Source organism: Pteropus medius, unplaced genomic scaffold (genome assembly GCF_902729225.1).
Source record: "Pteropus medius unplaced genomic scaffold, Ma_sr-lr_union100, whole genome shotgun sequence".
In the NCBI taxonomy this organism is placed as follows: Eukaryota; Metazoa; Chordata; class Mammalia; order Chiroptera; family Pteropodidae; genus Pteropus; species Pteropus medius.
In genome coordinates, this window is record NW_024344370.1 from 13,509,349 (window position 1) to 13,532,624 (window position 23,276).

The 23,276-nt window shown below is 34.2% G+C and overlaps 1 protein-coding gene and 1 pseudogene across 3 annotated transcripts; one reads left to right on the forward strand and one right to left on the reverse strand.

Moving 5' to 3' along the window:
• Positions 1 to 22,218, forward strand: CDK7 (cyclin dependent kinase 7). Of its 3 annotated transcripts, XM_039870131.1 has the most exons (12): positions 1 to 195; positions 546 to 605; positions 3,193 to 3,226; positions 4,118 to 4,185; positions 4,918 to 4,986; positions 6,691 to 6,801; positions 7,868 to 7,986; positions 9,906 to 10,005; positions 17,163 to 17,249; positions 18,973 to 19,122; positions 21,360 to 21,507; positions 21,907 to 22,218. In XM_039870131.1, exons 1-12 carry the CDS (start codon positions 130 to 132, stop codon positions 21,933 to 21,935), a joined length of 1,041 nt encoding a protein of 346 aa, XP_039726065.1. In that variant the 5' UTR covers positions 1 to 129; the 3' UTR covers positions 21,936 to 22,218. The 3 variants fall into 3 exon arrangements, with proteins under 3 accessions (XP_039726065.1, XP_039726067.1, XP_039726066.1); XM_039870133.1 differs by lacking the exons at positions 4,118 to 4,185; positions 4,918 to 4,986 and having other exon boundaries at positions 164 to 195; XM_039870132.1 differs by lacking the exons at positions 1 to 195; positions 546 to 605 and having other exon boundaries at positions 4,118 to 4,196.
• LOC120608334 (uncharacterized) lies at positions 10,550 to 10,668 on the reverse strand (annotated as a pseudogene).
• Positions 22,219 to 23,276: the final 1,058 nt, after the last annotated feature.

Below are 23,276 nucleotides of genomic sequence, written 5' to 3' on the forward strand. Positions count from 1 at the left end.
GGGGGCGGAGCTAATAAAGCGTCAGAGCCTAGTGAACGGAAGTGGCTGTTGGAGGCTTTAAGGTAGCTTTAAATTCCTGCTGTGTTAGGAGCTCGTTCTTTTCAACTGGAGTCGGGCTTCCCGCGACGGATGGCTGTAGACGTGAAGTCGCGAGCAAAGCGTTATGAAAAACTGGACTTCCTCGGAGAGGGACAGGTGAGTCTCTTGGGGATTCGGAGATTCAGGAGCGGAGAGCGCCGAGCCTCCTCCACCTTCACAAGTTTTCTCATGGAAGTCAGAGGACTTGCCTAGCTACTCGTTCTTTTTGGCCGAGGTTGCCCAGACTCAGCTGCTGCTCCTGTGTACACCCTGGAGGTGAGCCCTGAGCGGCCTTCTCCTTTCTGAATAGACAGGAACGGGACGTGGACTGCCCCACTACGTTTCAAGCCGCCGCGAGTCCTCCCCAAGAAACCTGATTTCTTTGCTTCCCAACATATAAAGCAAAAAGGCAAACACCAACAAAAATCTTCCCACAAACTTACCTTATTTCTGTTTTTTTTTTTTAGTTTGCTACGGTTTACAAGGCCAGAGACAAGAACACCAACCAAATTGTCGCCATTAAGAAAGTGAGTTAGTTTTTTTTTTCTTCTTTGAGTCTCTTTGAAGATGTAGGTTTGTGTGAGCTGATGGATGGCCGTTTTACTAAATCTTGACCGTGCCCTGCAAATGAGGAGTTACTTATGTTATTTTCAAAGAAAGCATAATTTATTAGTGTCTTGTGTTCCAAGACAAAACTCAGGTTGAACTAGGTTTTTGTTTAATTAATTGAAATTGAAATGAAGAGGAAGCCGTATGTTATCTTTGCTTTATAAACTCAGACTTTGGCAAGGGGGATAACTACTACCAATCTGTAGGATCCTCAGAACTATTTAATATCATGATCTTCCCCGGTCACTATTTCTGCCTCACCTGCATCCACTCTTTATATTAAATCTCTCGTTTCTGTGTATAGATTTACCACGAAAGGCTTTACCAACATTAACAACATTAATGTGCTTGCATTTTAAAAAATGATTTAAGTAGCTTTTTTATTGGCATTCATTCCAGAAACTGAGGACATATTAAGCTAACTTTCTATGCGCCAGGCACTCTCACCTACATTTTTTCATTTAACTCTCAAAACAGCCTTGCAACATAGGTAAAGTAAGTGTCTCTCAGTTTTATAATTGAGGTACCTGAGGCTAAGGGAGATTAGGTGACTTGTCAAGATGATAGATTGTAATTGCTAAAGCTAGGATTTAAATCCAGGTGTCCTGCTGCCAGGTTGATTGCTCATTCCCATACTACTTGGAATCAGTAACCTTCGTATTGCCCTCCACCTTCCTGTTATTCCTGCTGCTCCTTCGACTCTCTCCTTAAAAATCACTAACACCATCCCTAACTCCTTTGAAGCTTATTCCCCTCATTCACTTAACACCTGGCTCCCTTTTATTTGCAAAATTATTCCTGTCATTGGTATCTTTTTTACTTTTTCTGACTTCTCTCATCTCTTTTTCCAGCTTACATCCCTATAATCTAGCACTATAGCTATACCTTTGTTAAACCTTTTACTCTTCTCTTTCTAAAGTTATCTTGTAGATTCTACTCCTGGTTCTGTATATTGTAGCCACACTGACCTTTCTGTCCCTTGAACACATTAAATTCATTCCAGTCCTAGGCTTGTTCCATTTGCTCTGCCTTCTGGCTAATATATTTTTCCTCTAAATTTGGCGTGGCTGGTTCCTTATCATTTAGATTTCACTAAAATGTCTTCTCCGCCTAGAGGCTTTTGCTGGTCACTCTAGCTAAAATAGGCATGCTCCTGTCCTTTCCTAGTGTTCTTTGCCGTGTTTCTCTATTATCATTATTATATGAAAATCTGAAATCTTTTTATGTATGAATTTATTGTCTATTTACTTCCACTCGAATTATACTGTAGACACTCATTAAAAATGTATTGACTTAACTGACTAATCTCTTCACACTATGGGCATATTGAGTCCTATAGTCCTCTGAAAGTCCTAGTGGGTTTTTTTGTTGTTTGCTTGCTTGCTTTTAACATAAATTAGGGAAGAATCCATTCTGTTTCTTTGTGATAAACTTTTACACCGTGAGGGTGACTCATAGTGGAACCCAAGAGTCCTGATATAATGTATGGTTTTGATTTAATATATAGCCCCAGCATTCTTCAGTTTCTTCACAGCATGCCCTATAAGACTTAAGCCCTTTCCTTCACTAGCCATTAACCCCCTCAGGCATCTGGAAACAATGGCCATACCTTGACTAAGGGTCACAAGGTATGAATTTCTGTTAAGCTAAAGATAACATCTTGACCCTAGTTATGTTTCAGCTCATGAGCCCTAACTGGAATGAATCCCTGGCTATTTTTCCATGAAACCAGACAGGGACATCAGAGCAGACCTCAGAGCTGTCCTCAAGACACTAAGAAATGATTTATTACCCTTGCCTCTAACCAATCAGCTCCCAACAGGACCCCGAAACCCTAACCCACCAGTGTCTTGTGATTTTTGCCTTATATACCTACAAGCCATCAGGAAATTCAGCCTTTTGAGCATTAGCTTCCCATTCTCTTGGGTGGTGCCATTCATAATAAATTAGCCAGTCTTTCTCCACTACAGTTCTCAGTGTTCAGTGTTTGGCTCTGTTAGCACTGGGTGGATGAACTTTTTCTTTTTGAGAACAATAGCGTAATTTTCTTTTACACTTAATTTTTGTTTCAAGTAATACATCTTTGTGGTTTGAAAAGTCAGTTAGTAGGTCAAGGCTTTTTAACATGCCTGACTCCTCTGCCCCTGGTTTTCACTCCTTCGAGCAGTCACTTTCAATTCCTATAACTGTTTCCTTTGGTATTTACCTCCATTTCTTTAAATATGCTATATCATTATTTCTTGAGTGGTTTTGAATATGTAATTCAAAAACTTAAGGTCTAAGGAATGGAAGGAACTTGATCCTTATATAGTTAGGTTTATCTTTCTGATTCATGATTCCCACTCTCTTCTTGCCCATTAATACTAAGTACATATGAGTTGCTACATGTTTTTGCTGTAGCTAAGTTTTTGAAGTATGTGTGCATATGTATGTATAATTTTATGTATATGCATTGTCTAAATAACTTAACACATTTTTAATGTGTTTGTATTTTTCCTCTACCAGATCAAACTTGGACATAGATCAGAAGCTAAAGATGGTAAGTATTTCTTGTAATTTAACAGAACAGGAAAGGTTTTTATTCTCACTGAGGAAATGAGCAAAGTATTAGAGTTAACAGTGGTTCTGGGTAGAATTATTGCAAGGTCCCAGAAGAGTAAAGATTGACTCAAAATAGAGACAGGATATTTGTGATTTCCGCTGTTTGAGTATAGAGATTAACATTCAAATCACCTTAGTAAATGGAAGGCAGCAAAGTTATTAGTGGTTTGTCTTGCTGTCTTCGTTACTGTTTTAGGTCATTGTTTCTTCTTTTTCTGAGCTTCTAATTACTTTGAAAATTCAGGATACACCTTCATGGAAGGACACAAAACTCACAATGGAATGGAAGTATGAATGAAAAGATTTCTTCATCCCTCTTCCAAAGCCTCGTTTGCTAGAGTGCTAAGTCTTGTTTAGCCGTCAAGAAATAATTCTTATAAAAAGGACCCATCATCTATATAATAACTAATAACTAATACCAGATCTTATTTTTCATTTTGAGTTCTATCCTTTGCATTGGGGGAAAAAAAAAACCTGTCTTATCGATAGTCTGCTGTTAGCATAAATCTGCTGCCAACATTCATAGGACAAGAGAGGAGAAGCTATTGACTTAGCATCTATATGCATCTCACTTTTACGTGTTGTTATTCCAGCAGTCTTTAGATCTTATATGCTACAGATAAAGTTAATACTTGTTCACCATTTGTCTTAGTCTGTGTAAGCTATTTTAAAAACAGTATAAAAGAAGAACAGATGTCATTGAAATTATCAAAATAGCCCTTATTTTTCTGTAAAATATTCATTGCTATTTCCTGAGAGAAAATTTCCCTTCCCAAAAAATGTAAGATTTGAAAATAATTTTCACTTTTTGCTTTGCTTTTTTATATAGGTATAAATAGAACAGCCTTAAGAGAGATAAAATTATTACAGGAGCTAAGTCATCCAAATATAATTGGTGTGAGTATGATGTAAGTTGTTTCTGGGATTTGGGACCCTGTCTTTTCTGAATGTGGTGTGTTGACTGAAGGCTTAGCAAAATGAGCTGTAGGTAAGCCTTGCAAAAAAACTGAAAAGTTTATCAGACTGAAATGTATTTTCTATCCAAATTGTTCCTGTAGGCAGTGTCTTTAAAAGTGTACAACTGGTGAAATAAAATACTGGCATAAGGCTAATTTTGTCAGAAATCATTTTGAAGCCTAGAGAGTTCTAGCATATACAAGACCTTGAGCAAGTTCCTTCACATGTTAGTGCCATAGTCCTTACCTTATAGGATTGTTGTGAGACTAGCTCATTGAATACATGTAGAGTACTTAGAATAGTTCCTAGCATAGAGAAGGCACTCATTCAATGAATGATTTCTGCCACTGCAATTGATAGGATTTTCTGAAGTAGAAATTTTTCTGAATTGGAGACTGAGATTAGGTTTTTATTAGTTCATTTCTTAATTGTAACTTCTAAAATGTCAGGGGAAAGATTAAGTATTTAGTAAAGTTTAACATTTTTCTTCCTCAAAATACTAATTCCTAGCCCCCCAAAAAGTAAATATCGAATTTAATAAAATTACTTAAACTTTACAGGGAATTATCAATTGTCCAATGCTTATTTAAATTTTTAAAAATTACTTTGTTAATGCTCTCAAGTAGTTAATAGAGAATCACATTTTGATTATTTTTAAATTTTGCTTTGCAGCTCCTTGATGCTTTTGGACATAAATCTAATATTAGCCTTGTCTTTGATTTTATGGAAACTGATCTAGAGGTAAGATTAAGATTCCTAGAGGAATTTCTTTTCTCTGTTCAAAAGAGAACTTAAATGTTTATTTTCTACTTAGGAGGATACTGGTAGTCAAAAGAAAGCTTAATTTTGAAATCTGGGTAGACTCTTAAATCCAGGATCTTCTGAATCCTTTAGCCATCCAGTGATAAAGATTTGGATTTCATTAGCATTTGTCTGAGTTACCCTATACCTTGTCGGCATAATTTTTAGAGAAATGAGTGTTAGACCTTTGAAAATATAGAACTTCTTTTCCATAGTGTCACAGAATCTCAACCTTTTGAAAGCTTTTGAGGAAAAATAAGATCTTATGCTTTTCTTTACTATTAATTGAATCTCAAAAACTCACAATCCAAGGAAGTGGAACAACTAGAATTCTCACATACACTGCTGGTGAGAATGCAAAATGGTACAGCCATTTGGGAAAAGAATTTGGCAGTTTCATATAATATAATATACATTTAAGGTATGATCTAGCAATGCTACTGCTAGGTATTTATCCAAGAGAAACTAAAACATATCTACATAGAAATCAGTTGGTACACAGCTGTTTAGCCTTATTCATAGTCACCCAAAATGGAAACAATCCAAATATCTTTTTCCAGTGAATGTATAAGTAAATGGGTGTGTCCATACAATATAATACTATTTGGGAATAAAAAAGAAACGAACTATTAATATATACAACAATATAGATGAATCTCAAATACATTATACTAAATGAAAGAACCTAGGTTCAGAAGGCTATATATGATACTATTTATATGATTTTCAGGAAAAGGCAAAACTATAAAGGAACAGAAATCAGGGGTTGTTGGGGTTGGGAGCACAGAAAGGACTGAGTACAGAAGGGCCTGAGGGAATTTGGGGGGGATTATAGTACTATATCTTGATTATGCTGGTGGATGCACAACTGGATGTGTTAAAAGTCATGGAACTGTGCACTAAAAACGTACAGTTTACCTAAATCTGATTTTTTTTCAAAAGAGAAAATGGGAATTTTTAGCCCATGTAACTGATAAGTCTAGGAATAAACTGGTTTTAGGCACAGCTCACAAACAATACCATCAGAACTCAGTCTTGCACTTTAACTCACTCTATTTTCTCTATTGCCTTCATTCATGGACATAATTTCTCGATATAGTAGTAGCCTTGGTACTTCTAGGCGAATATCTTTGGAGTTTAATAATCCCTGAAGAAAGGATGTTCTCTGTTCTTTTTTATTCTAGCACAGGCATTTAGCCTAGTTGATTGGCTTGGCATGGTTCGCATGTCTCTCTCTGAACCAATCTCCTGGACAGCAGGCTACAGTGGTGATTGACTATGCTTGGGTTATGTGCCTACCTCAGGAGGCTGCAAGCAATGGTCAGTCTTGTTTTAACCATGTAGGTTCAGCTGGGAACAGGTGGTTTCCCTAACTGATGTTGAATGCTATTATCAGAAGGAGCTATACATCCTGGAGCAAGTGAATAAAGCAGTAAGAGACAAAGCACTGTTGTCTTCCCAAACCAAAGATACTTCCTAACCACATGACTGGAAATTCTGCAAGTGCTTCGTAAAGAGAGTTAGGCAACCTTTCTTAAGATTGTCCTGTATGAATAAATTCATTTTATATCTGTCAATGATTTTATATGGTGGCATTTATTTGGAATAATGAAGTTACCTATATATTGTATATCTGCTTTACAGGTTATAATAAAGGATAATAGTCTTGTGCTGACACCATCACACATCAAAGCGTACATGTTGATGACTCTTCAGGGGTTAGAATATTTACATCAACACTGGATTTTACATAGGGTAAGGTTTTTAACCAAGTGTGATTGCTTCTTTATGTTGTCAAGTTTTATATAGCCAGTTTATTACATAAATTGTCTGAGTATGTAAATTAAACAAAGATAATAGCTGGACCATTTTATCCCACTTTCTTGTCTGTTCTCTTCAGTTGTTCCACCAGGTGGTGGTGTGAGGACTCTAAATTACTATATGAAATTTAGAAATGGAAGAGACCCAATCTTTAAAATTTTTCATAAATGTAGAGCTAAATTGCTACATGACTTGACCAAAGTTATATGTTTTTTTCAAGATCAATAGCTGATAACTGACGATATTAGAAGCTAGATCATTTGGCTTTAAGTCCAGTGTTCTTTGTACCGTGCAGTTGTTATGGGGGCGGAAAAGTACAGTGAGAGTCTGGATTAAATTATACAATGCTAAAATACCTTTAGAAAAATAATATTTCTACTAGTCTAAAATTAGGCTGAAGTAATAAATTAAATTTCTGAAATGGTCGAGTCATTGTTCTGAACATTCACCCATTGAAACAAGACATAATTTAGATAGGTAAATATCCTTAGACACCTTATTTAGATAAATAGCTAAGAATATATAATTTATAGTTAATAATTCTCACACCTTAAACTTGGAATCCTTTATACGTTATTATTATTGCTGATACCGTCTTAGCATAGATTTGAGAATATGTTCTTCATCTTTTCTAAATGTATAGTTTTTATATACTAAAGTTTATGTTGTTATTAAATTAATGGCAGCAGCCATTTATTGAGTGCTTACTATGAGCCAGTCATCACGCCAGGCTCTTTACAGAAAACACTAAATTTAATCCTCACGGTAACCCTGTAAAAGTAGGTAAATTGAAGTTCAGTGAAATTAGGTAACTTGACCCAGGGTCTTAGTCAATCTTGTTTTGCTTTGATAGGATTTTACATCAATGAAAAAAATATTGATTGTTCTTTACTTTGGAGTGTTACCCAGTTTTTGCTATGTTTAAATTTAAGCCAACTAAATTGTTATGGTAGTCTCCCCAACTCTGCTTACTTGTTTGTTTAAAACCTCCATGCTGTAGGATCTAAAACCAAACAACTTGTTGCTAGATGAAAATGGAGTTCTAAAGCTGGCAGATTTTGGCCTGGCCAAATCATTTGGGAGCCCCAATAGAGCTTATACACATCAGGTTGTAACCAGGTAAGAATCCCTTAAATAACTGAAAGCTTATAACATGCAGGATATTATTCACAAGTGAGCATCTTTTGGCTTCTTTTGGCAGAGTTGAGGAATCATCGTTGGTGATTTATTAAAAATACAGCCCTTGTTATGTATATCTTATCTCAATGAAAAAAAATACAGCCCTTCTTTCAAATGGAGTTGAATTAACTCAGTCTTCAGACATTTACCTAGTAACTTTGGGGAATAATTTATACTTTTACATTTTAGGTGGGTTGGAACTTAAGTGGCTGTTTTACATAATCACCTGATGGGGGGGCTGTGTTTATTTGTTCAGTCCTATTTCCATATTTTATATCACTCAGTATGAATGAAAATTCTCTAAACAAAACAAAGCACTATCTATATATTTGGATTTTTCATATTATTATTACACTTGTATTTTCTGTTTATACTTTTTACATGTAAAAATTAAAAATCACATTAGATAGGGATAGTAGATTTTACAGTTCTTGTCAGGATGGCGTTTGTTACTTTTCAAGAGTCATAAGGATATGAGAAGATCTACAGATTCTCTGTCTAATCCTTTAAATTACTTTGTCACCTTCCAAATAGATCCCTTGAGTTCAGTCATCTGAGCCCTGAATAAGAAGTAAGGGATATAAGTAGTTATTCATGTAATTGCTGGAAAGATTATGCCCATCATTCAGGAACTCTTGGAACTCAAGAAAACAGGGACCTACATACAAGAGTACTGTTTACAGTGCTTTTCATGTGTCAATTTCTCATATTTTCTCTTCATACAAATCAAATGCTACTAATCGAGTTAAAATGAGGACTGAGAATTGACAGATTAGTGATGTGGATATCATTATTAACCTTGACAAGAGCAATTTTGGTGAAGTAGTAGGATGAAAGCGTGATTGAAAAGAGTTTAAGAGAATGAGAAAAGAGGAATTGGAGGCAGTGAGAACGGACTTACCAGAGAATGAGGAGTTATCTATAGGGTCTAAAGAAGTTTCTATTGTTTGTTTCTTTGGTGTTTAGTGTGGTTTTTGTTTCACGTTTTATTTTATTATTTCAAGTATACAGTCCATTGGTTAGACATTTATATAGTTTGTGAAATGATCCCCCCGATTACTCTAGCACCCCTCTGGCTCTACACATAGCCATTACATTACTGCTGACTACATTCACTGCGTCATACTCCCCATCCCCATGACCATCTCTCAACTACTAACTTGTACTTCTTTAACCCTTCACCCTTTTCTCCCAACCCCTGCACTCCTTCCCCTCTGGAAGTCACCAGATTGTCCTCTGTATTCGTGAGTCTGTTTTTGATTAGTTTGTTCTTTCTGTTCCTTATTGTTTATTTTTTTAAGGTCAGAGAAATAATGGTATGTTTGTACATCGGTGCTAATAGTCTAGTAAAGAACAAAAAGTTGATGTAGGAGAAAGAGGAGGGAACTGCAGGAGCAATATCTTTGAAAAAAAAGCAAGATAGCATAGTATCTAGTGCCTAAGTTGAGAGACTGGCTTTTAAAAACAGTCACAGATGGTTCATCTGTAGTTACAGATGGGAAGGTAGATTGTGTGAGTACAAATGACTGTAGGTAAGTGTAGAAAAAAAATTTTTTTGTACTTTTTGCAGTGAAATAGGAAGCAAAGTCATCAGCTGAGATGAAGGATGGTGCTGAGGGTTTCAGGAGAAAGAAGGTTGTTAATCATCTAAGAAAGTATGAAAGTGAATGGACCAAGGATGTATATAATTTTCTGGCAGCAATACAGAACTCGACTTGTTTTATTGCCAGTTTTTATTGAGTTAATATAGCCTTAAAAGTAAATTTCATCAGTGGGATGATGTTTCACTGAGGAGTTTTCTCTAGGAAATACTTTAATAATTCCATCCTAAAATGACAGTATTTCTTTTTGTTCTTCAGGTGGTATCGGGCCCCTGAGTTACTGTTTGGAGCTAGAATGTATGGTGTAGGTGTGGACATGTGGGCTGTTGGCTGTATATTAGCAGAGTTACTTCTAAGGGTAAGTCTTGAATTGCTGTACACACTTCAATATTGTTATAGTTATTCTTATAATTTCTGTAAGAATTATCTTCTCAAAGATAATTTTCAGAGAGGGACATCATCTTTACACAAAAAGCCAACAAACAGACCAATTCAAAAAAAAAAAATAAGCCTACCCCTAATGTGACCTTTTTATTAATGCTAATATGAGATGAGAACACCTCCCATTTAGGACAGTAAAGGTTTTATAATCAGTCATTTCTGTGTTAGGAAATATAATAAAACCCTCATTGGATTGTAATATGGGAATATCTCTACAGTAACTAAATGTGTTAGGATGAACTTTTATACCTCTGGGACTTTTTTTGTTTGGGACTGTTTAAATATATACTTAAGAGATGTGTAATACCAACCACTGTAGCTGCAACTCTGTGTAACTTTAAACCTTGTGTGAAAAGATTATTTTATTTATTTATTTTATTTTTTAGGTGAGGTAACCCTTGGTTGACCTCACAGATTGCAAGGACCTTGTCAGTTTACAATCTCTTATTTTTTATTTTTTACACCTACAGCACCTGGTCTTCCTAGGTGGTCTCCCATCCAAGTACTAACCAGGCCCAACTCTGCTTAGCTTCCGAGATCATACGGGATCAGTCTTGTTTAGGGTAGCATGACTGTAGACGAGAGGATTATTTTAGTTCTGTTCAAGCAGAGCAGTCATGACGGTCCCATACCATTTCTCTGACTGAGACCACTTTAACATAAAACATCCTCTTCCTGCCCTCATTGGAGAGGAAGATGCTGACTTAGAGACTTAACTTTAGCTATAAAATTTAGGTTAGCCCTACTAAATGATGAAGGTAAGGTGCATGCTGAAGAAACCCTCACATTTAGACTTGCAAATGACTTAGTTATCCTGTGCTGGTATTGGGTCCTGTGAATCAGATGGCATGGCAGCTCTGCTACTCACAGGAGCACAGAGTTTACCACAAGTTCAAATTTGAGAATCTGTTAGCAACCGAAAGCACAGTGCATTCAGGACTAAGAAAAACAATTCCTAAGCCCCTAATGTTATGACTAGTGACTCCATTGAGAAAGGACAGCAGTTGAGAAAAGACGATTTAGAAATTGTAGACTTGGTCGAAATCACAGTTGGAGTCCTATCCATTGACATTGTTGCTGGAATCATTATTAAGGTTATGAAGCAGTGGACAGACAGCCCTAACTAGTGAAGAATTGTACCATTTTGCCATATTTTTTGTCCTGCACAATTGAAGAAAAAAAATTTTCTATTTTAAACTGTCCCTTTGCTCGTTTGAATACATCCATGGAAATGCTGTCTGTACATTCTAGATCTGTGGTGAGATCCTGTAGTCCAAACAGATAATAACTGAAAGAAGACTAGTTATATAGTATATTTATTATATATAGTTTATTACATATTACATATGTTGTATAATATTGATAGTTATATAATATTGAAAGCAGGATAGCTAAAAGAAAGATTTTCTATGATAAGCATTCAGCCTTTTTAAGTGTTTTTCTTTTATATAAATTTTATAAAAGTAGGTTTAAAAAACTACTTAAACTAGAAAACAGAGAAGCAATATTAAGTAAGTCTGTAGCCAACCAAAGTACTCAGTGTAGTTTAAATCATTTTAGAAACCAATTGGTCTATATTAGGAATATCCTCCGATATTGTTAAATGAAAAGAAATATAGAAATATTTATATCAGTGGAATACTTAGGTCTAGGATTATGTCATTAAATAGCACAAGGTGCTTTTAAATTTATGATCTCTTTCTATTCTTTTTTTCTTAATGATTTAAGACAGATAGTGATTAATAGAAAATCTAAACTTGGACACTACTTGCTGAGCAACTGCCTGTATCTAGTCTAGGCAGTTTCAAAAATAACCGTTTTAGTTTGTAAACAAGTTTATAATTTGGGGAAGATACTTTATGCCTTACGGTAAGGTCAGTGATCACCCTTCAGGCCTGCATTAGAGCCTCCTCTAGAGACGATGTTGTATTACAAAGATTACATCAATCAGCACTTGCCTACCTTCCTCTCACTTTATTCAGATGATGAAGATCCAGAGCTATGGTTTGGAATATGGTCATCTTAAGCCTTTTTGTCATTTCAGTACCTCAGTTTGACTGTATCAGATTAGAACAGAGTTTCCATCAGTCGAGGATGCACACAAGTGCTAGAGACCAAAGCACTCCAGTTATTCAAGAACTATATTGTTGATTATGCACATTGCATAAAAAAATATCTGCCAATTTTCTAATATTTGGTTTGCGATCCCTGCCTCCCTGTAAAGATATGAAAAAAGAAAAATAAATTTGTACAATAACAATTTTGTTTAAAAGATGAATCTCAACACAATTTAAAGAGATTTCATGAGTGGAGTCATTGAAAAGAACCAGAGAGAAGTCCCATTTCAGTACCTTTCTTCCTTTTTTAATTGGATTTTTTCCCCTAAAACTAAAAAGTTTTCATTCATATGCTTAGTCACAATTTTGTATGGGTGAAATTCTGATACCCCCTAAGAAGTTATTATAGAACAGAAAAAAGAAAGCAATAAGAAGCACAGGCTATTCTTCTGATAATGTTTGTGTTTGCAGTAATGTGGATATTACTTGAATGTTGTACAGTTTTGTTAACTAAATATGGATGGCCCACTAGCCCATATTTCATATTTAACAAACAAAAATCAGTAAGATCATTAGTTGCTAAGAATGAGATTGTAGAAGAGCTGCCATATGAGATATACATGCTATTCATATTCTTAGATTTAGCCATTCAGATTACTAAATGAAAATTAGAAATAATTATTCATCCCTAGGGAAAAAAACAGTGGTATATCTTGGGTTACATACTGGACCGAATACTTGCTCATACATAACTGTGGATTTCTTAGTCATTATACATTGATGTTTAATACAATGAAGACATTTTCAAATAAAGCGATGATTATATCTTAAAGATATTTAAGATGGCTGGGCAAAAATCTCCCCCTTAAAAATTATCTCTTAAAGAAAAACAAATATAAATGCCATCTTTGAAAGTAGGAAATGCCTGTAACACTAGCACTGTGCCAGAAAATATAAAGCCAGAAATGAAGAAGGCAAGTTTGGTGTAGCACACAGAATCCTGAGGTTGCTTAGTAATGGGAGGCACCTATGATCACTGATGGCAGCTGTGAGGTGCAAGACTAAAAACGGGGGGGTTGGTTAAAAAAATCTTTATATGGAGCAGTTAATACCAGGATCCTTAACACAGCCAAGTCACCTCTCCTCCCCCAACTAAGTTTTCCCCTAGTTTATTTCTCTACCAGAGAAAGATTTGTTCTCCAAAGGTATTCAAGGAGGAATCTCAACATGGCAGGAAGATTAGACACAGTGAAGGATTAGAGTTAGGTGCCAGGGTGAAAACTTGCAGATTACATTGAAGTCTGCACACCTTAAATCTATTTCCTTGCTCAGTTTCCAGAACCCTGGCAACCAGTGTAATATCCCATGTTAACCCAGGTAAAAGATAAGAGGATCCTTCACTGGAAGAACTGAATAGTCCCAGAGAATAGACCCACAGATAATTGGCATTAAATTCTGTGTCCAGTCTTTTTAAGAGCAGAGTCTATGAATTTAGAAGCTCTCTTCATAGATATAAGGCTTTTTAATCAGCCTTTTAGTATCTTACCCAGAAATATTAATGGTTAGCTAATGGTCACCAGACAGTTATCAAGGATTTTCAGATATTTAATGAATCTGTCCAACATGTATAGATCACCAGATATTCGATGAAAGTATCCAACGTGAAAGACAGAAACAAACTAAGAAAGGAACTTGGATAAAATAGAAACAGGTAGCAGAAGAAAATTCACCACCACTACCCCCCAATCGTCAGAGAACTAAAACAATATACTATATCTGTAGAACAAGAGCACAATGCTCATTTACTGAAGGAACAATCAAAGAATAAGGACTACTTAAATTTTTTCAAATAGGATAATTAAAAGCAAACAAAAACAGTGGAAATATTGGAAAAATAAGCTAAGAACTCTCATTAAGTAGACCCAAAAGATAAAGACAGACTGTAGTATTAGTAGATTGATCCAGGATTGATCCTAGTATATAAAAAGAGGACAAAGAAAATGTAGAATAGGCAGTTCACAAGAAAACAGCCCAGCATCGTGTGAATAGATTGAAAGTGCCTTAAAGACTCTTCGCAATGAATGAAAGACCCATATCAAGGCAGGTTGTGAAATTTCAGAGTGCCAGGGGCTAGAAAAATTTTATTTCCCCCGAAAGAAAAAAACATACCTTACATAGAAACCAAAATAAAGGATTAAAGAAAAGAATGGCATCAGACTTCTCAACAACAACATTGAAACCTGGAAGAAAGTAAAGAACACATTGTGAGAAAAAGTGATTTCAACCTAGAGTTCTGTGCACATTCTTATTTCCAATTAGCTATGAAAAGAAATACAATTTATTCACCAAAAATTTTATATCCTATTCCTTAAGTTATTGGAAGATATGCTCTGCTATAAATGAATAGAATTCTCCATTTAATAGTGAAGGGAAGTTCTGAGAAAACAAGTATGCAACAGGCCTAGATAATAACTAGTTCAGATTGTAGCAGATGAGATGAATGCTTCAGTTGTTGGGGGGTGTCTCCAGAAAAATGGAACTGATCGATTTTGATAGGTTTGATCATGTAGTAAATGATATTGAATAACTGGAGTCTTAGCCCTAGGTACAAACTAAATTGCTAAAGAGGGGAGTAATGGGAGGAGTTGAGAGAGGAGGAGGACTAGGGAATCATTACCTCTAGGAAAACCAAATTATTATACAGGAAGAGAAATTTAATATTATGTCTGCACTGAACAAAAATTACATAGTTATAAATGGGGGGTGGTCGATGAGTCAAAGGACCAGGTTTTTTATGAGTCTATTCAGTGTTCGAACACGTGCATACATTAATTTAAGAAAAGTAAAACAGTTTTTTAAAAGTTTTAAGTTTTAATTCCAAAGCAGTTCTTCCTTTCATGAAAAAAAAAATCTTTCTAATATTTAGTATTTTCAAACCTGCAGAAACAGAGAGAATAGTAAAACAAGCCTCTAATGTACCCACCAGCCAGCATCAATGGTTTTTGACACATTGGCAAGTTTATTTTGTCAATACTCTCAGATACCGCATTTTTTTTGCCACAAATCCCAGACATCATATAATTTTATTCATCTGTTACTGTTTCTCTAAAAGATAAGGATTTTTTATCAACCACAATACCATTATCATCTGAAAAAAATGAATAAATCTTTTATAATGTTAAAGACCCAGTCTATATTCAGATTTCATCAATTTTTCTCATAAATGTCCTCTATAGTTGATTTATTCAAAATGGAACCATAAGGCAGCTTATTTTAATTAAAATTTTTTACATCAGATGAAAACACTCGAAAATCTGATTCAGTTGGCAAGCTTGCCCACAAAACTAAAGCTGTGTTGACGAGTGTCCCTCTCTTCAAATTTTATAGTACAGTTCCCTTGTTGGTCTGCAAAGTAGAAGATAATTCTTTGAGGTATAAGAAGAAAACATGAGAATGTCTAAAAATATTTGTCAACTGTTATTCACTATCTCCTATGTATATTAAATGTGCACATTTATAACAGCACAGTATTATATAGGAATTGTATTAGGTCTGGATCCAATCAGAAAATAGAAACCACACATTAATTTGATTAGGGAAGTTTATTATAAAGAATTATTAACTATGACAAGATATTGGAATAATGAGGGACTGATCAATAAAAAGTAAAGAGAACTCTGAAGAGTATAGAAATAGTGGATATAAGGAGCAGCCCCTCTTACCCCTAGGACTGAGACAGAGCACCCAAAGAAGAGGATTTAACCTTGTTTGTTGAAGAGGGCATCATGTGGCTCACTGGATGGCAGAGAAGTTGCTGTGAAGCTTTGCTGGCAGAACTTGCTGGAAGTCTGTCCTCTGTGGAAAGCTGTTCAGGGGGAAGCATTCCTCTGGAGGTGCCCTGCTACAGAATTGTCCACAGCAGGTTCTAGAGGGGAAGCTGCTGGTATCTGCATTGCTGGAGCTGTGCACTGGAGAAACTGTCCATACTGCAGGAATCTCATCCTGTGAGAAGCTGAGAGTGCTACAGGAGTCTGAGGAGCAAGCAAACCAGAACCAGGAAGCGAAACTCTTCCTGTACTGTCTCTCCAGCATGCTCTACTGACAAAGCTTCCGTTGGCAAAGGAAAAATATTTAAAGGGGGCCAGATCCATTCTCACAGAGAAGGCAAAAAAGATGAACGTGGAATAAATTGGTAACTGGCATAGTTTGATGGTGATTTTTTTGTTGTTGTTGTTTGTTTGTTTTGCTGGTAGAGTTCTACCATAATAAAAATGTTGGAGACTTGTTACTTAATCTTATATCTTCCTAGTGAGTCTCTAAACTTTCAAGGCCTTTAACAGTGCTGAAGGTCTCTGGTATTCATAGAATAGAGAAAACTTTTTTTCTCTTTTATTTATTTACATAGATGTCTGAGAGTGAGTTAGAAATTATATCTATATATAGCAAGAATTCTCATAATTTATCAGCTTATTAAGATTGGAATAGAGATGTGTTCTCTTACCTACCATCTTTTGACCCTCCCTTTTGCTAGAATAGTCCTCTTCCATGTTAGACTTTTCCTCTGGCTAACTCTTTATCCTTCATCTTTCCCTGCTAATCCCTCTAGGACGCCTTCCGTAACCTGTATGGAGTAGGTTAGGTGCTATTCGTGTATGGGCTAGGATCCTGTACTCACACATACCATCGTGTAAATGCTCCTTTTCTTGTATTACTATTGTTCACATCTACCCAAGGGCAGAGTGGGGACTGTTTTGTTCCCTCATTTGAATGCCTGAGGCTTAGCACAGTGCCTATTACAATGTAAGTGTTTAGTAAAGATTTGTGGAGTGAATAAAATGGGCAGTGTGGTGCTGTTTATTAGCTTAGCATTGGCAGGGTCTGATGCCACATCCAGTATACCTCAGACTACATTTTAATTTTCGTTAACAGTTTAGTTTTTCTTATTAAATTTATAGTTTTATTTGCATAACAGTTATCATAAACCACTTTAAAATGTCTGCCTCTCACTTTCTTTCAGGTTCCTTTTTTGCCAGGAGATTCAGACCTTGATCAACTAACAAGAATATTTGAAACTCTAGGCACACCAACTGAGGAACAGTGGCCTGTAAGCCTTTATACATTTTCTTTGAAATTTAGTTAGGATTTCACATAGTGCTGTCATGTGAATATTACTTAAAGAAATGTATTCATTGTCTTAATTTACTAATAATATATACTCATTACAAAGCTTATACAAAGTAAAAGTTAAAATTGTGATATACCATCCAGCTTCCTATGTACATATAACCCTTCTTTCATCCCAGAGTTAATCACTGCTTGGTATAAAGGCTTGCTATGAGGATGTACAAACACATACGTACATACAGAGTTGCATTTTGTGTCCTTTATTCTTTAAAAAAAAATGAGATCACACCATATAATTTTTTTGGCAACCAAATTACTTTGTACTTAATATTACTGACCTTTTCCTTTTTAACAGCTGCGTAATATTTCATTTTAATGTTAGTTTATCAACATCTTTATGATGGATTTAGGTTTGTTTATAGAATTTTCATTAACAAAATTAAGATGTTTTAGTATTATTATTTTTAACCCATTGTCTACATAAAAGAAAAATTATGTCTGTGGTAAAATTTACAATTTAAGTTGCTAAATTTTATATATACAGTTCAGTAAAATAGTCTCATTTATTCTTAAATTAAAATCATAGACCTTTTGCTTTTCCTTCCTATCTCTTGGAGAATAAATAAGTACTAGAAAAGAGAAATTTTAATCAGAAAATTTTAATCAGACTCTTCACCTTCTGGTTAAAACTGCAGTGAAATTATCCAAAGTAGAAATTAAATGTAAGGGATTTCTTTTGTACTATTACTAACTCAACTTTCTTATTGAAAGTTTAGTATGCGTTCTAACTGTAAAACACACCTTAATAGCTATCATTTATTGATATAATTTATTGATAACTGTGATCCTTTTTAAGTTAATTTTTGTATGAGGTGTGAGACTTAGGTCAAGGTTTGTTTTTTTTTGTTTTGTTTTTTGTTTTGTTTTTGTTTTGCCCCATGTGTCCAATTACTGCAGCACCATTTGTTGAAAAGACTACCTTTCCACTCAATGTTTTGCACCTTTGTCCAAACTCAGTTGGGCATATTTGTAAAGATGTCATCTGGGTTCTCTCTCTTGTGTTCCATTGATCTATATATATCTATCCCTCTGCCAATACCACAGTTTTAATTAAAGTAGCTATATATTAAGTCTTGAAATCAGGTAGACTGATTCCTTTCACTTTAGTTCTTTTTCAGAGTTGTTCTAGCTATTTTAGTTTCTTTGCCTTTCGTGTAAATTTTAGAATAAACAATAATTTTGCCAGAATTTTGGTAAGAATTGTTTAAGCCTATATAAAAAATAGAGGAGAATTGACATCTTTATGATGATGAATATTCCAATCCATAAACATGATAGGTCTCACCATTTATATACAGCTTTATTTCATTAATATTTTATAGTTTTCAGTATACAAGACTTATACATGCTTTGTTAGATTTTCACCTAAGTATTTCATTGTTCTTTTTGGGTGATTTTAAATGGCATTTTAAAAATTTCATTGTTCACTGTTCATTGCTAATGTATAGACCTACAATTGATTTTGTATATTTATTTTATATCCTGCAACCTTGCTCTACTCCCCAATCCTGGGAGTTTTTAAATAGATTTCTTGGGGTTTTCTACTTAGATCATCATATCTGTATGAGTTTTATTTCTTCATTTAAGATCTATATGCCTTGCAATCATTTACTTAAGTTTGAATTATAAAAATATCTTTACAGGACATGTGTAGTCTTCCAGATTTCGTGACATTTAAGAGTTTCCCTGGAATCCCATTACAGCACATCTTTATTGCGGCAGGAGATGACTTGCTAGCTCTCATACAAGGCTTATTCTCATTTAATCCATGTACTCGAATTACAGCCTCACAGGTATTTTTAGCATATTTTCTTTATATTATAAAATATGAGGTTAAAGTAAAAACAGAATTTTGTAAGATTTTCTAACATTCTTTAAATATTAGAAAGATGTGTTTTGGTTTTGTTTTGAGTAACAAATTTTATTTTTTTTCCAAGCTATAAGTTCTATTCAGACTGGTATTAAATTACATCATGCACACACAACTACAGGAGAGGTTATTCATGCTTAGGAACCTGTAAATACATATCAATTTCATAATTAATTGATAAAATAATTGGCTTTCAAGTAGTCTAGAGAAGAAAATATAACAAGGTTTGTCTTTATTAAGACCCTAGTATATTTCAATTAAACTGTTATGTATTGATTTAAATCTTGTACCAAGCCTAGTGCCAAAAGTGCTTTGTTTCTCATAAAATACAATCCAGATATGCACACTGGTCATTGTCACAATCAGAAGTGATAATGGGGAGAAAATGGTACCATCTGATAACAGCTGTATATTCACAAGAGATTGAAAGATATTAAATAGAACAAACACTGACACTGACAGAGAAATAACTCTCAAACTCAAAAATTTGAAAGACTAAGAATATTTGCTCTTACTAAAAGAAGGGGGAAATGTTATCCAACACAAGAATAAAAGACCTATAGATTTTTTTTAAAAAAATGTTCTTTGTTTTAAAAACAAGCATAAGAACAAAAAAGGGCAGAGTCACAAACACCTAAAATCGAGACAGGGATATGTAAAACTGCAACACAGTGCAATGATTAGGCTTTATAAAGGAAGCCAAATTAAAATGAAAACTCAAGTCTTCAGATCTTACAAAACATGTTAATACACAATATATCAAGGATACAAAGTGGATTTTTTTTTTCATGTAAGTTTATTACAGACTATCAAACCATTGTTTAATGCATTTACTACTATCAGCTTTTTCTTTTTAGCAATACATGCTACATTTATACATACTTGCTAGATACTTTACCATTAGAATTACTCTTCTAATTTCAAACAAGTAACTCATTATCTTTTCACTCGTGTATATACATATTATGTTCATCATAAACTTGAGACCAAGTCGTATTATCTAGAAAGTTATTTTCATTCATAGTAAAACTCAAAACTTACAGAAAGATAATAGTTGTGATAACTGATTTGGGTTGTATTTTGATAAACTGAATTTAAAAAATTTTTTTTGGCTCTTAAAGTTGAAATGAGATACTCTTTCTTAGATCACTATGTAGCTCAGAATTAGCTTAATTTACTTAGAGAACTGCTATTATTTAGAAGTAATACTTTAGAAATGCAATTCTTTTAAAGTAAGAAATCTCTAAATCATTATTTCAAATAATGTTGTGAGGAAAATGCTTGAAGAGTATATGGACTTTTTTTGTTCCTAAGAGGATTATCCAGAAGGAAATATCTTAAATTACTATGGCTGTTAAATAGTACTATGATGCAAGTAAAGTATAAATTTGATAAATTTGTCATTTAGAATAAAAGTATTTTTATTGGAATGGACTGAAGTAAACTTAAAATCTTATTATAGGTCACTGGACTGGTAATAAATAGAAATAACCTTGGACAAGTCCTTTCAAGTAAAATTTCTATCAATTTGCAGTGGATTATTGGATTTTAATCCCTTGTTTCCAACCTTTTCTCTTTTTTAAAGCTTTATTTTTAATAATTTATATTTATACGATTTGGAATTGGAATACATATAGATGTTATAACAGACTTGGAAGTTCTTTTTAAGCAACTTTCTCTTTTTGTGTTTTGAGTTGTAGAGAACTGAATTATACAATGTCTTACTAAGGGTATTTCATATTTAGTGTAGACTGTTTAATTGTGGAAAAATTAGAAGGTATTATCTTCCTTATAGTAATGGAATTATCAGTTAATCTTAGGCTGCTAGATATTTACTTGTAGTAATTTGCATGTCCAAATACTTGAAATTTTGTTTTGGGATTCACACAGTATTTTTAATGTTCCCAACAATTTTGGAGGTTAGATTTCCTTTTTCTTTTATTTATTTATTTATTATTTATTTATTTTTATTGTGATTTTTATTTTAGGTGAGGCAACCCTTGGTTGACCTCACAGATTGCAAGGACTTGTCAGCTTATTTTTTTTATTTTTTACACCTACAGCACCTGGTCTTTCTAGGTGGTCTCCCTAGATTTCCTTTAACACAGTTCAGATACTTACTTAAAAGCTTACTTTCTTTGGAATCTTTTCTTTTTAAAGGCATTGAAAACGAAGTATTTCAGTAATCGGCCAGGGCCAACACCTGGATGTCAGCTGCCAAGACCAAACTGTCCAGTGGAAACTTTGAAAGAGCAGACAAATCCCTCTCTGGCAACAAAACGGAAGAGAACAGAGGCCTTGGAACAAGGTAAAACTCTCATTTTTATAAAAAATGGATTCAGAAAACTCCAAATGATTAATGTGCAGTTAAAAAATGTAGATTGTGAGCTATTTACTCTTTTTAAATTGAAATCGTATAAAGTAGATAGAATGTAGTATTTTAATTTTAGCTATATTTGCTCCCATTGAGAATACTTATGTCATACTCTGTAAAAAAAGGACAAGGGCACTTTTGAATATACCTCAGTTACTAGAACTATCAGCGTGTACCTTATTCTCTTCATAAATTCCTACTGGTACACTGTATGTTTAATGTTTAACAAGTGTTATTGGAAAATCAAAGCAAGTAAAGTAAAAGTAATTGGAATGACTGGTTAAAACTGTCATAAGATTAAATATAAACAACCTCATTTTTTTTTTCACCCAGGAGGATTACCCAAGAAGCTAATATTTTAGTTACAGGTAACACTGGACAGTATTTTACTACTGAAGGAAATAGTCAAAAAGGCAAATAATGAAAAAGTAGTAAACATTAAGTAAATGCCGTAGAAGGAATTTGTAAATATTCTACACATGTAAAATATATAAAACTGAGTTATTTTTATTAAATCTATTTTAAAACAAACGTAATTCTGATTTTTCTGAATAAGAGTGCAAAAGTAAGATAAGTTCAGTTCTCTGAATTGTAGAATTGAGAATGCTTTAAGGAAATTTTAATAAAAACTATCAGTTATGTTAATGATCTGGTGCATATAGCGTTACAAATTTGTAGTAGCAGAAGCAATATTTAAAAACAGAAACATAATCGTAGTAATTTAGCAAATACCTACTACCCAGACTTAACAAATGTTAATATACTAAATAGAAAAAAAGAAAATTGAGGTCCCTTTAATAAGTCATTCTGTCTGTTTCTTCCTTTCACCCTCTCCAAAGGAGAATGACTCAGGAAATAAGTGTGTGCTCTCATGATTTTATACTGCTATTTTATAAGAATGCATGTGGTAATACACAGCATTGTTTGAGGTCTCAATATTTTATGATTGATAAACTGTCTCATACTGCAATTTTTTTTACTCGTGTTTAATTCCCTTCATGTTAATATATATGAATCTAGTTTATTTAACCGCCATATAATATATATAATATGTATGCAACACTACTATCCATGCTCTGTTTATGAGCTGCATTACAATTCCTTTGCTATATAAAATTGCCATAAATGTAGCAGCTTAGCACAAATTTATTAGCTCACAGTTCTGTAAGTCATAGCTGGCATGGCTCAGCTATATTTTTTTTATAAGCCAAAATCAAGATGTCAGTTGGATTGGGCTCTTATCTGGGGCTTTAGGGAAGAATCTGCTTCCAAGCTCATTCAGTTCATGCCATTTTAATGCATGTGCCCCCTGTCCTTCCTAGCTGTCAGCTCAGTTTCTCAAGGCAGTCTGCAGGCCTTGTCACATGGCACTCTCAATCTATAAGCCAGCAACAATGCTTTGAATCTGTCTGGCTTCCTCATCTGCTACCAAGAGAGAAATCTCTACTTTTTTAAAAAAGGAGGTGGGGCTCACCTTATTGGGTTATCCATATATTAAGGTTAACTCAGTTAGACTTTAAAATATATCTTAAATCTCTTCTACGACAGTACCTAGACCATCCCTAGATGGGAATCTTGAGAGGGCCATCTTTAGAACTCTGCCACATGGACATTTAGATTATTTTCAATTTCTCACAATTATAAAAAAAAAGGAAAAAATTAAAATTAGAAAAGGAATGTTTATATGCATGTGCATTTTTAAT